Source organism: Zootoca vivipara, chromosome 1 (genome assembly GCF_963506605.1).
Source record: "Zootoca vivipara chromosome 1, rZooViv1.1, whole genome shotgun sequence".
NCBI lineage: Eukaryota > Metazoa > Chordata > Lepidosauria > Squamata > Lacertidae > Zootoca > Zootoca vivipara.
Window position 1 is genome coordinate 20,303,265 of NC_083276.1, and position 18,249 is coordinate 20,321,513.

At 42.3% G+C, this 18,249-nt stretch overlaps 2 protein-coding genes across 2 annotated transcripts in view; both read left to right on the top strand.

The window, feature by feature from the left end:
- Positions 1-18,249, top strand: part of SERPINA10 (serpin family A member 10) — a 201,224-nt gene that overhangs the window by 126,294 nt on the left and 56,681 nt on the right. The window lies entirely within an intron of this gene.
- On the top strand, positions 10,702-16,893 carry LOC118080839 (alpha-1-antitrypsin-like). The gene is made up of 5 exons (XM_035106720.2): positions 10,702-10,851; positions 11,868-12,573; positions 13,495-13,765; positions 15,323-15,473; positions 16,515-16,893. Exons 2-5 carry the CDS (start codon positions 11,904-11,906, stop codon positions 16,716-16,718), a joined length of 1,296 nt encoding a protein of 431 aa, XP_034962611.2. The 5' UTR covers positions 10,702-10,851; positions 11,868-11,903; the 3' UTR covers positions 16,719-16,893.

Consider the following 18,249-nt stretch of genomic DNA (forward strand, 5'->3'; position numbering starts at 1 on the left):
TGGAAGAGACCACAAGGGCCACCCAGTCCAACCCCCTGCCAAGCAGGAAACACCATCAAAGCATTCTTGACATATGCCTGTCAAGCCTCTGCTTAAAGACCTCCAAAGAAAGAGACTCCACCACACTCCTTGGTAGCAAATTCCACTGCCGAACAGCTCTTACTGTCAGGAAGTTCTTCCTAATGTTTAGGTGGAATCTTCTTTCTTGTAGTTTGAATCCATTGCTCCGTGTCCGCTTCTCTGGAGCAGCAGAAAACAACCTTTGTCCCTCCTCTATATGGCATCCTTTTATATATTTGAACATGGCTATCATTTCACCCCTTAACCTCCAGGCTAAACATACCCAGCTCCCTAAGCCGTTCCTCATAAGGCATCGTTTCCAGGCCTTTGACCATTTTGGTTACCCTCTTCTGGACACATTCCAGCTTGTCAGTATCCTTCTTGAACTGTGTTGCCCAGAACTGGACACAGTACTCCAGGTGAGGTCTGACCAGAGCAGAATACAGTGGTACTATTACTTCCCTTGATCTAGATGCTATACTCCTATTGATGCAGCCCAGAATTGCATTGGCCTTTTTAGCTGCTGCATCACACTGTTGACTCATGTCAAGTTTGTGGTCTACCAAGACTCCTAGATCCTTTTCACATGTACTGCTCTCAAGCCAGGTGTCTCCCATCCTGTATTTGTGCCCTTCATTTTTATTTTTATTTTCCCCCCAAGTGTTGTACTTTACCTTTCTCCTTGTTAAAATTCATCTTGTTTACTTTGGCCCAGTTGTCTAATCTGTTAAGGTCATTTTGAAGTGTGATCCTGTCCTTTGGGGTATTAGCCACCCCTCCCAATTTGGTGTCATCTGCAAACTTGCTCAGGATGCCCTCAAGCCCATCATCCAAGTCATTGATAAGGATGTTGAATAAGACTGGGCCCAAGAGAACTGAGCAGTCCCAGCAACCACAATTTACTTGGCTTCTCGCAGCGAGGGAACCGCCACAAGGCCCTCGGCACTGGACCTCAGTGTCTTGGCAGAGCGATGGAGGTGGACACACTCCTTCAGGTGTACTTTTTGAAAAATTATCTAAAAAGAGACAACGTTTTAAACAGGGTACAAGAACCTTTTCCACCTTCCAGCAGTGGGTAAGAGCAGGGGCAAAAGTGAATAAATGTAAACATTACGTTTATATAGTAGGCTAGTTTCTACACCTCGCTCTGACCTCCATCTAGAAAAACAGGATGAATTATCAGAGTTCATTGACACATTCTAGCCAAGCAAAAACACTCAAGGGGAAGAAAGCAGCCAGTGAGAGGTGCATACTGGGGAGAAAAGTATGGAGAGGGCCCAGATAGATTAAGGCCAGAGGTTCCTGACACGCTCACCTGAAACCTAAAGAGATGAAGAAATGTAACTATTTCCATCTCTGAAACTTTGGGAGAATATGAGAGAAGACACGGGGGCACAAAAAGACTTGAGGCCTCAAGGTTTGGGGCCATTCAAAGGACCCCTTATCTTGGCTGCTGATACCATTGTGCAAAGTCTAGAGATCACTTGAAAATCCATTGCTTCACATTCTGCTCTCTGTCCCTTTGATAATCCATGTTTGTTCTGCTTAATGGTTAATGCTGAAGACTAAGTATTATTTAAGTCTGATGCAAAACTAAGCAAGGAGTCACATAGCAACTAGAGTCAGTTGGAGATTCTGTAAGTATGATATACATTTTTCTTTTTCTCTTTATGTTTTATTGAATTCTATGCATGAGAACAGGATAGTTCCACTTTCCCTCTTCCCCCACCTTCCTATCCCTTCTCACTGACTTTGGTTTATCACAAAATCAGGGATGCAATACACGACAGTCAGAATGACCAGTTATCTCAAGCACACACATAACAAAAATATTAACCACCAACAACATTTTTTGTTGATGGACTGGATACTTTTTTATTCTGCAGAGGTACCATTTGGGATGCAATATCTCAGAATGCATGTTTTCATGGGGATTTGCCTCAACCTGAGTAGGGCACATTTAACCCCAAACTGGAAGCTCAAAAGTTCTGCAAAATGTGACACATTGCTGGACATTAATGAGTATCTGTCAAAAGCACAAACTGGATTTTCCTTGTGTTATATTAAAGGACTGGGCACTAATGCAGACTTACTGTTTTTTTAAAAAAACCTTTCATACAGCTTCTAAAAATATGACATGTTCATTCAACTGCACTATTCACAAGAAATGTGAATTATATATGCTGGGTGCAGGGCAGGGTATGTAAAAATGGGTCAGACATGGTATAATTCAGATCCTACTGGAGTCAATGGCAGAACTCTTTTGATATGTTCTAACACATTCCAATGCATAGAAATGTAAAAAGAAAAGAAAAGACAATACAAGAAGAGGAGGAGGAAGAGGAGGAGGAGGAGGAGGAGGAGGAGGAGGAGGAGGAGGAGGAGGAGGAGGAGTTTGGACTTGATATCCCGTCTTTCACTCCCCTTAAGGAGTCTCAAAGCAGCTAACAATCTCCTTTCCCTTCCTCCCTCACAACAAACACTCTGTGTGATGTGTGGTGTATTGAGTCAAAGGATTTTATATCTGTATTACTATTGTCTGTATTTGCATTAGGGTAAAGTAACTGCCTTTTGGTTCCAGAAGGTACAGCTACTATTGGTTCATTTAAGCTGCTGTATTTGGATCCTCTATCTTATTGGTTTCCTCCAAATGGCAGCACTGTGATTGCCTGATATTGTTGCCTCCAAAATGTATCTTTTTCTAGCTAGTCCCCTGTCCCTATAAATGTAGCTTTCCTCTCCTCAGAGCTCAGTCTTGTTTGCTTTAATAAAGAAGTGTTACTAGAGAACTGTCTCCAGCATATTATGTCAAGAGAGGTGAAATCACGAACCCCACGACACAACAAGGCGAGTGAGGCTGAGAGACTTCAGAGAAGTGTGACTAGCCCAAGGTGACCCAGCAGCTGCATGTGGAGGAGCGGGGAAGCAAACCCGGTTCACCAGATTACTAGTCCACCGCTCTTAACACTACACCACACTGGTGGTTCTCTGGTGGGGGCGGGAGTCAAACCCTTCACCCAGTTCTCTAAAATAAAATGAAATAGTTTTTGCTTTGAGGAAGATGATTTGTTAATGATGCAAACAAATATTTTGAATGAATATTTTATTAAATGCATCATGATCACTCTAGAATGCAAGTTAGGAAACTTGCAAACTTAAACACAAAAACAAATATATTTGATATATGGAATAATTTAATAGTAGCTTCTTTTAAAAAATGGGAACAATATTTTATCAAAATGTCATTGTTCTATACAAAACCTATACAAATCTGTGCAGCTAACGTTTGAAATGTCTTGTTATGCTGTTCACAAGCTCCATGGATGAATCATATTGTGTGATTTACAAGCCTAACCCACCATTTCAACAGTTCTATTCATTTCCAGTGGAATCAATTCTTTAACAAAACCCTGTCCTTTAAACAGAGTTGAACAGGATAATTTGATTAAAAATAATTGCCTTACTGCCTGCAGGAAAAATAGTTACCGGTCCCAATGAAGGCCTTAATCTACCTCTCCTTACTACTGAGTGTTCTCCAAGTTCACTGTCACCACGTCCCAGGACATCATAAGGACTCTGAGGGTCATGGAGATATGCTATTGCATTAACTTGTGAAACAGCTCTCACCCTAAACAACAGGAAGATGATAGGGCAAACAATGCGTAACTCCAGCAAATCATTGGGGTGGAAATAATGGTGGCTTTATGAAACATTAAGGCAAGGAAGATATACCACAAATGTGAAGCTTCCCTCCATCCAGAAAACAGATTATTTCCTTTCCAAGGGGCAAAGACCAGAAATAGTATGTCAATATGGGAGGGGGCATTTCAGCTAGCCCTTCAAACTACAAGAAAGAAAATTCCACCTAAACATTAGGAAGAACTTCCTGACAGTAAGAGCTGTTCAGCAGTGGAATTTGCTACCAAGGAGTGTGGTGGAGTCTCCTTCTTTGGAGGTCTTTAAGCAGAGGCTTGACAGCCATCTGTCAGGAATGCTTTGATGGTGTTTCCTGCTTGGCAGGGGGTTGGACTGGATGGCCCTTGTGGTCTCTTCCAACTCTATGATTCTATGATTCTATGATTCATGGTAGTTGGACTGGGTTTCTGAAGCAAATGACTGCCAAAACTCATATAGGCACCAAAGCAATATTTTGTGGCCTAAACTTTCATCTGTACTACTGCAGTTGCCCACTAGGGAATCCCACTTGGTGAGGTTGATGTTGCCAGCCTTCATGTCACATTTGCCTTAGACATCAGTATAGGGAAACCTTCCTGATGCTATTGGATCCCAGCACCCCTCAGCTCCAGACAGCACAGTCTGTGGTCAGGGATGGTGGGAGTTGTACTCCTACAACATTCTGCAGGCATGTCAAACATGCGGCCCTCCAGATGTTTTGGACTACAATTCCCATCTTCTGCAGCCACTGGTCCTGCTAGCTAGGGATCATGGGAGTTGTAGGCCAAAACATCTGGAGGGCCACATGTTTGACATGCCTATAAATCTAGAGCATGGGTAGGCAAACTAAGGCCCAGGGGCCGGATCCAGCCCAATCGCCTTCTAAATCCGGCACATGGACGTTCTGGGAATCAGCATGTTTTTACATGAGTAGAACGTGTGCTTTTATTTAAAATGCATCTCTGGGTTATTTGTGAGGCATAGGAATTCGTTCATTTCCCCCCCCAAAAAAAAAAATATAGTCCAGCCCCCCACAAGGTCTGAGGAACAGTGGACCGGCCCCCTGCTGAAAAAGTTTGCTGACCCCTGATCTAGAGGAACAGGCCCACTGTCCCTTGCTCAAAGCTTTTCAATCTGCCATTACCTCGTGGCCTCAATGGGCAAAATGAAGGGACACGCTAGCAGGCGAAAAACAAATTGCATCACATTTTGGTTCCCTGCCTTCCTTGGAAAATCCTTGTTTGTTCTGATTAATGGTTAATTATGAAAATGGGCAGTTGGGGCATATCAATGGTTAAGAAAATAGTGGCAGAAGCCTGCTTAATATTTATAAGAGCAGGTTAAAATATCAGAAAACAAAAGCAAGAAACTATATTTGTAAATTAGGATAGTGGGAAAAGCCAAATAGGATAATATGACAGGCTTTTCGGGTGATCCACTTGCAACTTTGGCAGGTTCTGGTTTTTATGATATCTAAGTAATGAATGCACATTGAATAAATCTAGCATATGCTAAAAGAAAGGACTTGAATAGAGATGTGCTAATGACTTTCTTGAATAATTCAAAAGATTTAGTATTAAGAACAGCTAGAGATAATCCAGAATTTGCAAAACTGGGAGTGAAAATCAAATTATTATTTTTTAACAGCTCTCTCACCAGTGTCCCTGCAAAAAATAATAATGAATTATGTTTTCTGACTCGGAGACTAAAAAAATGATATAAGTGGGGTATAAGGTAAAGGTAAAGGGTCCCCTGACCATTAGGTCCAGTCATGACCGACTCTGGGGTTGTGCACTCATCTCGCATTATTGGCCGAGGGAGCGAGTGTATAGCTTCCAGGTCATGTGGCCAGCATGACAAAGCCGCTTCTGGCAAACCAGAGCAGCACATGGAAACGCCATTTACCTTCCCGCTGTAGCGGTTCCTATTTATCTACTTGCACTTTGACGTGCTTTTGAACAGATTTTAGTATATTTTTGATATGGGTGTAGGTGCTATACAATTGAAATTAAAGAGGAAACATTGCCTTACATAAATATGTTGGTTTAAGGGGAAATTGAAGCTACTGCTTCATTGAATAATTCCAAGTTAGCCTAATTAAGAGGGGAATCATTAATTGAGTGACAGAAGGGGGAAGAAGGTTTTAAGGATGAATGGAAATTGCTTGTTGAATTTACGAAATATACATATACTGTAATGTAAATATGGACAAATATAATCGTTTTTCTATGTAGTAAAATGTAAAGTGTGTGTGTATTTTTCTATGCGTGTATATCTTTAATACAGTTTATTTGGGGGAGGGGGGACAACCTTGAGTTTTGGCTTTCCAAAGGGCTTGTTTACACAGCTCTTTGCCAAACAGCTCTAGTCCGAACTAGGAGGCTGTCAGCATTTAGCAGTTGGTTGAGCCTCTAATGTTGTCAGAGACATGGCTGGCAGAGAGGACTCTGCAGAGGGGGAGGAAGAGGCAGAGGAAAATAGGAACTTGGTTCATTCACACCACGAAAGTGAAATAAGCCTTTCTCACTCTGGAATGCTGCCTGTAAGTTTTCGCAGCAGCACAGAGATGAAGGAGCAGGATGCAGATGGTGGTAGGGGGTTGGATTCAACTTCAGAGGAGGGGGAATTGGCTGCACCTGAGTCTTCAAGAAGTAGGAGGCAGAGCAAGTGATTAGAAGAAAGGAAGACCAGCAGAAAGCAGGGGCAGGATTGGAATATATCTGGCCTTGGAAGGGGCCAGAAGCCAGTCAAGTCAACTGACTCTCACTGAGGAATGAGTTGTGGGAAGCTCGGCGTGCTGTAAGCCTGTTGTGGATAAATAAACCTCAACTAGTCGAACTGCCAGCATGTCGTGTCTTGTGTGAGAGAAGTGCTAAACCTGACAAATGTCATCTATGTGATTTATTTTATCAGAAGAAGAATGACAAGTTCCAGGGCAGTCTATCATTTACTTCTTCTTCTTCTTCTTAGTGTTTGCTCTTGAAGCTTATTGTCATCATGACCCATGGCAGCCCAAAGACCATGCTGATCATGGAAATAAAAATCAATCTAAAAAGCAATGTCCACCTTTGACACTATTCCGACCAAAAAGTGTCTGGCACTTTGTGTGTTTTGATTCTACAAGGAATCAGTTGTGCATTTTGATTCTACAAGGAAATTGCTTCTGAGGCAGCTGCCCAAAGCATTTTCACCACGAAGCATTTCCACACCCTTTGCAACGCTCAGCCTTGGGGCTAAATCTCAGACCCCTAGACTGATTTACAAGGGACTTGCTTTTAACCTGTCACAGATCATGGAGGATGAGATCCACAGAGGATTCCGCCAGCTCTTCTTTTCTTTTTTTTTCAAATATATTTATTAAAGATTTTCAGAAAAAAGAATACATTTATAAAAAAACATTCCATTATTGTTATATATCTACCCAAACCCAAAAGCACAGATAAAATACCAAAAATAGAAAAAAGAAAAAAGAAAAAGAAAAAATACCATAAAAATTAGAAAAAAGGAAAGAAAAAGAAAAAAGACAACAATCTTATTCATATTACTTGGCTATAACTTCCCGACTTCCCCGTCCCACCCTTTCCGAGTCTACTCTAAATCCCATTCAGACAGCTTTCATAATATGCGGGGGGGGGGGAACCCATCTAATATTACAAATCTATATCTTAATTTTATAATATCACATTACAATCTTTTTGAAATCATACATACACATATCTATCTCTAATTAATCCCTTTTAGCCTTTAATTTTCTCCCAAAAGTACCCCACTGTATTCCTCCTCTAACATTCATCTCAAAAATAATACAATCCCACCTAGATCCCCCCTCCCTTTCCCGGAAAACATTTCCCTAGGTGTCCCGACCAGCCTTAATACAATCCAGTTTCAGACCTTTTTAATCCATCCATCAATTAAAATTCACTGCATCTTTCATCCCACACCAACTCTTGTCCACCCCAACCCATGCTGCTCTCCCACCCTCCCATTCTGTTGTACAAATTCTATAACGTATCTCCCGCGCCAATTCTCATTTTTCACACTTTCTGTTCCCACAATTTGTCCATTGCATGGATAGCGCTCCCCTTCTCCCACTAGAGGAATGCATCTCCATGCCCCATCTACATCTTTTGCCCAAGCATCATAGTCTCTGTTTGGGGCAGATTCTCCCTCTCTCACTAGGCAAACCTGTTCCCAAATGTCCTCCTCTTCCCGAGCATGTTGGTTAAAATCTAAGACCTATGCTCCCTCTCTCACCGGTTGCCCCAGGTTCCAATTCTTCTGCTCCTCCTGAATTGCTCGTTCTATTGTGATAAAGTTCTTATTTCCCGTGTCTTTTGCTTGTGGCTTTGGGGTTTCCTTTGGTAGTGGAAAATGCTCTTCCTCTGAACTGAGTCTTTTGTCTTTGCGCAGGTCGCATAATATCTCTTGGGCCAGTTCCAGCAGCTGCTGTATCCAGTTCTTATCTAGTTGTAGACTATGTGCTTTGTCTGGCTGCATCCTTTGTCTTCTCGTATTACAAGCCTGGCATGGGTTGTTGTGCTCGAGATTGTGCTGTTTCTTCTTCTCTTTTCTTAATTAACTTCTGAAAAATAAGTCTGAACTGTTCCTTACTCTTATTTTAACATTATTTCCGCCACATCGTTCCGACTTCTCGATTTTTTACCTTCATCCGCGTTCTCTATAATCCATAAATTTAGGCAATCCAAACAAATAAATATTTCCTTCTTGCTGATACTTTGTTGCAACGTAATGGCAGCTGGTCACGGCTTCCCGGGAGCCATTCCCGAGTTACAGGGAGGTTTTCCCTTCTCCCTTCAATGTTTGCAGATCCACAATAACAAATCAGTCCTCTTTCCCTTGGTTCTGCTGCCAAGGGAAGAGCTTTTAGGTCCACTTTACAGGGTGGATTTCATTGCTTTGTATTGTTCTTTCCGCTAAAGGCAAATTAGCTGTCACACAGTTCTCTCGATACGGGGGGGGGGAGCGACCTCCGTTGCCTTTTTTACTCCACTTCCTGGCCAAATCAAATTCTTTTCAGATCCAAAATTTGTACTCACGGCCCAAATTGTGTTTTGGAGGTATCTGACGCTGCAAAGCCGTTGGCTTGGGGCTTCACGCCGCTGAGGTAGCGAATGGATCCAAAGCTCCGTCCCGGTCTGACTGCTCTCGGGGCTCTGAAAAAAGAGCTTGCCGGGCATCAACTGGGACTTCACGGAGCACTGCTGGATCTCCACGACTCCAGAACGCCCAATCTGAGGGTTTTCAGGGTGGCCGCGTCGCCCGAGCGGCTCACCCCTTCCTCAGCGGCGCTAGGGACCTCGGAGCCCGAGGAATCCCGTGCCGATCGGTAATGGCGCCAGACTGGAAGTCCCGCCAGCTCTTCTCTAAGCTTCACCATCCAGGCAACAAAGCCTGGGTGATCATAGGGAATGCCTTGTTCATAACATGTTTAAGGAAAATCCTCCCTCAGTTTTTGGAAAATGTCAGAACCTTGTATAAAGCTGAAGGCTTTTTGACTCACTTTTCCAATTCCACAGAGGCTGAAAAACAGATTAATGATTATGTACAGAGAAAAAGTCATGAGGAAATAGCCCATGTCATTGATGGTCTCAATCAAAAGGATGTACTGGTGCTTGTGAACTATATGATCTTTAGTCAGTTCCTCTCTGTTTATGAGGACCAGGCTCAAGACCTTGTCATGTCTTCCACCTTTAGGGAAAGGAAATTGTCAGCAAGGCAATGGAGGAATTTGTTGACCTTTACATGTTTGGCAGAGTCGTGACAGGTATTGGAGTAGTTGAAGTCTCCCATAACAACTATATCTTTCCTTTTGTAATGTTTGGTGATCTGCTTTAAGAAGGCATAATCCAAGTCTTTAGTCTAGCTTGGCGGTCTATAGCAGACACCCACAGTGAGGCCATTGGCCTATTATTTTTACCCATATACTCTCAATCTACTTTCCATGCTCCAGGTCATGGATTTCTTCACAATTAAACACATCCTTTACATATAACTATTATTAATCTTGTTTACTTCCTACCCTGTTTCTCATATTTTAAGACATACCCATAAAATAAGCCATAGCAGAATTTTTAAGCATTCAAGGAATATAAGCCATACCCCGAAAATAAGACATAGTGATAGGCACAGCAGCAATGCCGGCCGCAGCAGGAGGAGGAGGAAAAAAATAAGACATCCCTTGAAAATAAGCCATAGTGTGTTTTTTTTGAGGAAAAAATAAATATAAGACATGTCTTATAATATGAGAAACACGGTATACTCTGTGCATTGGTATAGAGACAACTGAAATCATAAGCCATTCCCTCCAGCTGCTTCCTTCTTGTCATTTCCTGCCCTTTGGCAGGTTTCTGGAGCAGCATCATTATCCTCAGTCCTAGATGTTCCTCTGTCATCTGTATTGTTGTCTCCCTCCCGCTCAGGATCTAGTTTAAAGCTCTCCTGATCAGATTTGTGACACTCTTAGCAAACACATTCTTGCCAACCGCTGTGGAGTGCTGCCCATCTTCTCCAAAAGTCCTTCTTCAAGGAAGCAGAGACCATGATCCAAGAAGCCAAGCCCTTCCTGATGACACCACCTGTGCAGCCAGTGATTTACTTCCAGTATTTTATTCTCTCTTCCTGGACCACGAACTTCAACAGGGTAGAGTGATGAAAAAACAACCTGTGCCTATGGCTATTCAGCTTTCTGTCCTTCATAGCCCCTTGCTGTATGCTGAAGCTGTATGTGGCAGTATTGTTTGTACCCACATGAATCAGAAGGAAAGGGTAGTGGTCAGTGGGATTTACATGAGGAAATGTAGCTATTTCCATCTGTGAAAACTTGTGAGAGTGTGAGAGGAAACCCAGGGCCACAAGATGGCTTGGTGCCATCAGGTTTGTAGGCCATTCAAAGGACCCCTTATCTTGGTTGCTGATACCATTGTGCAAAGTCTAGAGACCACTTGAAAAATCCATTGCTTCACATTCTGCTCTCTGTCCCTTTGATAATTCATGTTTGTTCTGCTTAATGGTTAATGCTGAAGACTAAGTATTATTTAAGTCTGATGCAAAACTAAGCAAGGAGTCACATAGCAACTAGAGTCAGTTGGAGATTCTGTAAGTATGATATACATTTTTCTTTTTCTCTTTATGTTTTATTGAATTCTATGCATGAGAACAGGATAGTTCCACTTTCCCTCTTCCCCCACCTTCCTATCCCTTCTCACTGACTTTGGTTTATCACAAAATCAGGGATGCAATACACGACAGTCAGAATGACCAATTATCTCAAGCACACACATAACAAAAATACTAACCACCACCAACATTTTTTGTTGATGGACTAGATACTTGTTTTTCTTGCAGAGATCACCATTTGGGATGCAATATCTCAGAATGCATGGTTTCATGGGGATTTGTCCCAACCTGAGTAGGGCACATTTAACCCCAAACTGGAAGCTCAAAAGTTCTGCAGAATGTGGCACAGTGCAACCAGAGAGAGCCCAGTCCCAACACTGGACCTTAACCAATATGTGGCCAGGGCACAAGCTGGATATTCCTTGCGTTATACAAAAAGACTGGGCACAATGCAGACTTGCTGTTTTTTAATAAAAGAAAAAGAAAAAAACCTTGCATCCAGCTTCTAAAAATGTGACATGTTTATTCAACTGCACTATTCACAAGACAGGTGAAATATATTTGCTAGGTAGGTAAAAATGGGACAGAGATGGTATTTCTCAAGTCCCACTGAAGTAAATGGCAGAGCTCTATTGATATGTTCTGATGGACCCTCCCAGTACACGGAAATGTAAAAAAAAAAACCCACTAGACTTCTGAAAAGTCAGCCCCTTCGCACAAGTCTGCAAAAGAAAATCAAATTATTTTTACTTGCAGGAAGATGATTTGATAATGATGCAAACATCAAAATGTCATTGTCCTACACAAATCAGCATAGCTAACTTTTGAAATATCTTATTCTATTCACATGCTCCATGGATGAAATATGTTGTGTGAATTACTAGCACAACCCACTATTTCATGTCCAGTGGGTTGAAAACTTGAACAAAACCCTGTCCTTTAAACAGAGTTAAACAGGATAATTTGATTAAAAATGGCTCTTTTACTGTTTGCAGGATATTTTCATTGTCGAAGAATACTTACCAATCCTAATGAAGGCCTTAATCTTCCTCTCCTTACTACTGAGTGTTCTCCAAGTTCACTGTCACCATGTTCCAGGACATCCTAAGGACTCTGAGGGTCATGGAGATAAAATTATATTTGAACACCCACATCCTCCTGTGGAAGAAGAACAGGCTCAGAACTTGACGTACGCTCATGAGATTGCTCCCAGTAATGCCAACTTTGCATTTAGATTCCACAAACACATAGCTTTAGGTGAAGCTGGCAAGAATATTTTCTTCTCTCCAGTCAGCATCTCCAGCACTTTCGCAGCACTGACGCTGGGTGCCAAGTCTGAAACCCAAAGCCAAATTTACAAAGGACTTGCTTTTAACCTTTCAGAGATTGAAGAGCACAAAATACACAAAGGATTCCATCAGCTCATCAGTGCCCTGAATGATCCAAACAACAAGGCCCAGATTAACACAGGGATTGCCTTATTCATAGATGAGCCACTGAAAATACTTCCGAAATTCCTGGAAGATGTCAAAACCTTGTATGGCGCCGAAGCCTTTTCATCCGACTTCCAGAATTCATCGGCAGCTAAAACCCAAATAAATGATTATGTGCAGGCCAAAACTCATGGGAAAATACCCCATGCGGTTGATGAGCTTGATCCAAGTACGGTGATGGTTTTACTGAACTACGTCTTCTTCAAAGGTATATTGAACGAAAGATAAATAAATTGGGGGTTTGTAAAAATAAATAAATCTCCAGGCATCTTCTAATCTGCTTTGCTCTGCCATTGGCTTTTGTAATTGCAATATTGGAATAAAATAAAAAATAAAAATCATCTTCAGGCATCTTCAGAATAAAAGGGGTTTTGTAGATGCAAATTAACAGCCATACAGGCACAAAGGCAGGTATAATAAAATTACCAGTAATTAAGAGGAGTTTTGGTTTTGAGGTAGAATGAAAGTCACAGCATGGAATCATGGGGGGGGGGTTAATTAAAGAAATGGGGGGTAGAGAAACTTTCCCATTCTTTTATGTTGGTTGTATGTGTTGGGTCTTTCAGCTTGTTCAACATCAACAAGAGTCAACATGGAAGCAGGGATACTTCTAATGGGCAATAAGATGTGATAAGATGTGTGCTTATCTTTGCTTTGGTAGTGTAGGGGTAGGAAACCTCTTCTCCACAGGCTAGATGCATTCCTCCAGACTTCTCTATCCATTCCTCGGGACTCTTCCCAGACCATACTCCCTTCCTCGGGGTCATGTCTCCCACTGGCCCTGCTCTGTATTTTCTTCAACACAGAGAATTGTATCCCCCAGGCTGCATCCCTCAGCCTTCCTGTTCCACATCCTCCATGCATTTGCATGGCAGGAATGTGTCCTTGAAGTGTGGCAATACCTCCCGATTCCCTGGGTCAAGAATAGAGAGATTGGTGGGGAAGTCTTTCTCTGACCATTTTTACCTCTGGCGCCAACTCCCCCTTGGCATGTTGCCCTTGTAAGGTTTCCCAGGAGAAAATGAAGCCCTTCGGCTTAAAAAGATTGCCCTCCATTCATTGCCCTGGTGAATTTCACGATCCATTTACTCAGTTCTTGGAACTTTTCTTTTCTTTTCTCCCTTCAAAGCCCATTGGAAATATCCTTTCAGCACTCACTTTACAAAGGAAGATGATTTTTTTGTGGATGCAAATACAACTGTGAAAGTCAACCTAATGTATCGAAATGGCTATTACAACTTTCTCCATGATGAAGAGCTGTCTTGCTCAGTGGTGGAAATTCCATACAAAGGAGATGCCAGTGCAGTTTTCATTCTGCCAGATGAAGGGGAAATGAAGCAGGTGGAGGATGGCTTGAGCATGGAATTTCTGGACAGATGTAAAAGATCCTTCATATATGAGTAAGTCTTCTATGTGCTGTTTTTAAAATGCTGCTGCTGTTAAGCTGGTATTCCATGGCATTTCTCCTTTGGCCATTTTGGGGAGAGAGGGCAATACAAAACTACCACCACCACCCCAAGAAAGAGAGCGGTGGAGGAGATGGGAGGAGACATTATGAGACATTTCATGAGGATGGAAGTGTGGAGATTTGTGCCCTTGCTCTTCCTATCTTTTACAACAGGGGCGGAGACCCTATAGCCCTCAAGATATTGTAGGACTACAACTCCCACCAGCCCCAGCCAGCACATTCAATGGTCATGGAGGATGGGAGTTGTAGTCCAAAACATATGGTCAACCAGAGGTTCCCCACCCCTGTTTTACAAGCAGGCCATGAGAAATAATCAGAAAGAAACACCCTCACTTTCTCAAGGGATGAGGAATTTTGGGGAATGGGGGTGGGATTTGGCACAGCACTACCTTTATTATAGCCAATGCCTTTATAGTACAGGACAAGAGTCATCAGTTTTGAAACCTAACTTGGATACATAGGAAGCTGCTTATCCCAAGTCAGACCATTGATCCATCTAATATAGCATAGTCGTAGGCAGCATTCACGTGGCAGCTTATTCCATTTTCACAATATTCTCTTAATCATTAAGATCCTCATTATACGTGAGCTTTCATGTGATATAAAAGACACCTCTGGAACTATAGGAATTAAAGGAGAGAGATGCAGGGATTGTAGAGTCCCATCTACAAATGTCTGGAGTTGTTTGGCCTCAACCCTCTTGATCATCTTCTCCAGAAATTGCAGTAAGCCACCGATATATACAGTAAACATACACGCACAACCAATTTGTTTATATTTTAAAATTAATATAAATGTATTGTTTTGGAACAAATTAAGTTTGAAGTGTGCTTTTGGGTGAAATATTAGGGGTGTGGCTCCCAGAGATCCATTGCATGAGGAATTTGGCTCTTCAGTTATACGTATATTCCGGCGTATAAGAGGACCCCCAACTTTTCCAGTTAAAATATAGAGTTTGGGATATACTCGCCGTATAAGAAATACGACCCAGTGTATAAGACGAACCCCGACTTTTGAGAAGATTTTCCTGGGTTAAAAAGTAATCTTATACGCAGGAATATATAGTAGAAATTTGAGATTCCAGAGTCAACAGGCTCCAAGTGAAAATCCATTGTATGGAGGTCAGTTCTTCATAACCACCATTTCTCCTCCAGTTATGGTCCTCCTTGATGCTAAAGTGCAGCCTCCCCCAACCTGGTGCCTTCCAGATTGGACTGCCCATCATGAGCTAACTAAAGTTGATGGCAATTTTAGTCTCAAAAATCTGGATGGCACTAGGTTAGGAAAGGCTCCTATGGAAGATGAATAACAGAAGCAGAAGGTGAGCAATGAAACCGCCCTGCTATTGATACCACCAGCATACAAATCCACTACTTGTCCCTGTTTAATTGTACATACCAATGTTATTTGCACTTCTGGAGGTAATCTAAACAAAATTATTTGCGCTCATAATTTAATGTTTGGATTTTGCTGTCCATGTGTTAATCAGAGAAATGCACCTGTACCTTCCAAAAATTTCCATTTCTGGATCCTATGATGTCAAAGGCATATTGCAGAGAATGGGTGTGACTGATGTCTTTAGCGACAAGTATGCTGACCTGTCTGGAATTACCGAGGAACCCGATCTGAAAGTTTCCACAGTAAGTATGTGAGGGGGACTGCTCCTGAATATTGTTGTCTTATACCTTTAATCAAGCACTTTAGAAAAGCATTTCATGAGAGATGTTCTGGTTGTGGGCATTATTATTGCTATTATTATTACTTGTGCCCTTTCACTCGGCATGTGCGAGGTCATTTGTCAAATTCATATACCCAAGGTGTTCAGTGCAAAGGGGGAGGATTGTTTCCAATCTTTGTCTCCACCACCTCAGGCAATGCATGTAAACATGCCCAGGAATAAGGAGAGCTTTCATCCCTTCTGCATTAGGTAGCTTCCATGCCCAGACTATATTTTGTTATGGGTAATGTGAATTCCTTATTCTGCAGGTCTTCAGAATCATTATATTTCTTCCATACGTTTGTGTCCTGAGTCATCTTGTGGGTGTGATGGCAATGCATTTTTCTTTATCTATGTTGCCAAGACATTTGGAATACTACGTACAATTCAAATCACCACACCTTAAAGAGAACACTGTAGACTAGGAAATAGTTCAGCAAAGGCCATCTGAAACAATAATAGGGTAAAGCAACGGCCTATAGAATTGTAGAACTGTAGAGTTGTAGAATTGTAGAGGTGGAAGGAACTGTCAGAATCATCTAGTCCAACCAGCTTTCGCATGAAGAGATCGAACCTGCAAACTTGGCATTATCAGCACCAGGCTCTAACCAACTGAGCTATAGGAGAAGTTACAATGTAGAAGTAGGGACAACGAAAGTAAATAAATAAATAAGAGGTGACATGATATTTCAGAAAGGGGCATCTAAATCGATTATGGGGGTAAAGGAACTCTCTGTTTCATTGCTGGGGCAGGGAGAATTGAGGCAAATAAGTGGCATGATAGAGGTAGAGAAGGGGGAAAGAGGGAAGCTCTTATCATTCATTGTACTAGAACCCAGAGGCACCTGGAACTTTTGGATATTTGCATGGAAGACAGAGGTAGTTACCCATTCAGCACACATGTTAAGGTAGGCTTTCCTCCATCACATATGAAGACAAGTAATATGTCACTATTTCCCTCCAGGCCATTCACAAGGCTGTCGTGGACATTCATGAGGGTGGCACTGAAGCCGCTGGAGCCACAGTTATAGAGCTTTCACCAAGGTTTGGAGGTCTTGCTCCTAATACTATCCTTAAAATCAACAGACCCTACCTGTTTCTAATTATGGAAAAGAAAACACACAGTGCCCTCTTCCTAGGGAAAATTGTGAACCCAACTGAAAAATGAATTCGTGATCAGATCGAAATTTCCCATTGCAATTTCCCCTGATCATTAAAACATGGATTTCCTCATTTTGTACTAGCCTAACCCCAGTAAGTGTTATCTGTTATCCCCCATTTGCTTTGAAATTAAATAAGGCAATGAGCACAAATCACTGCTGGAATAAAATTATTTGAAAATATTGTAATCTTGTAGACTATATTTCTTACACCATTTGTGGCCTGCAGCATGTTTCTGGCTATGGAAAGATATCTCTGTTTCAGTGGTTAATGCTGAATCCTGTAACAACCCCTGCTTCTAAAAAATGAAAGCTCCACAGGACCAGGCATAATTCTCAGGATCCCTATAATTTCTGCGGGATCAAGTAATGAGGGAATCAATCCGGGCCTGCTGAATATATTTTGCTGCCAGATGCAAGGAGCGAGATGGAACCAGTCATCCTTTTAGAAACAGAAGCCCGAGAGCTTAGATCTTCCTTCAAAACTGGCACTCACCATCACACCCCAGGGCTGCAAGCTAGTTTGGGCAGGTGCAAGCCAGGTCATGTGGTAAACACAGCTCTGTCTTCCACCAGATGGGAAACACCAGAGAGTGGGTTGAAGGAGGGTAGCTGGGGAGGCTGCCTTCACCACTGCCATTCAAGCATCCACCAATGAAGGCAGCTAATATGCTCTGTGTAATGGATGCAATTGTAGCCAACCCTGGATGCATAATGTTGGGTTGGGGGAGCAAGAGAAAAAAGGAGTAAGCACAATGGCCTTACAAAATATTAGGTTTAGAGTGGATCTGTTTGAAATGATTCAGCCAGAATCAAGGTTATTTTTTGCTGAAACAGGGGCCTGAAACATTCCGGTGCTTGGGAATTACTTCAACTGGGGACAGGAAGAACGATTTGCCTGTCTCCATTGCCTTAACCTTTTAAACACCTCTCTCCCTAAACAACAGCAAATCGATAGGGCAGACAATGTGTAACTCCAGCAAATGCCTGGGGTGGAGATGATGGTGATGTCTTCTTTATAGAAAATTGCTTTTAGAAATGTTAAGGCAAGGAAATGTTAATGGCTTTCCCCCATCCATGAAACAGATGGCCTTTTCTATTCCACAGACCTCCTGCCAAAGGGCCCAGACTCTTCTGTAACATCACACCGTTACCTTGGGAACATTCCAAACATCCTAAAAAAAATTCCTTCCAGTAGCACCTTTGTTGTTGTTTAGTCATTTAGTTGTGTCTGTCTCTTTGTGACCCCATGGACCAGAGCACGCCAGGCACTGCTGTCTTCCACTGCCTCCCACAGTTTGGTCAGACTCATGTTGGTAGCTTCAAGAACACTGTCCAACCATCTCGTCCTCTGTCGTCCCCTTCTCCTTGTGCCCTCCATCATGGGTGTAGGCAGGGGGGCAGGAGGGGGCAGCTGCCCCCCCCCTAGAAGCAAAAAATTAATGTATTTTACAGGCCATAACCAGCACTTTCCCCCTCCAAAAACTGAAGTGGAAAGGGCTTTGCTTTAGCAAGAGCAGCTCAGTCTCCACTTGCTGG

Coding starts and splice junctions, on each gene's coding strand:
- LOC118080839 (XM_035106720.2), top strand. CDS start 11,904: ATGAAGGCCTTAATCTTCCTCTCCTTACTACTGAGTGTTCTCCAAGTT. Junction 13,766..15,322: donor AAAAGATCCTTCATATATGA/GTAAGTCTTCTA, acceptor TGTGTTAATCAG/AGAAATGCACCTGTACCTTC. Junction 15,474..16,514: donor CCGATCTGAAAGTTTCCACA/GTAAGTATGTGA, acceptor ATTTCCCTCCAG/GCCATTCACAAGGCTGTCGT.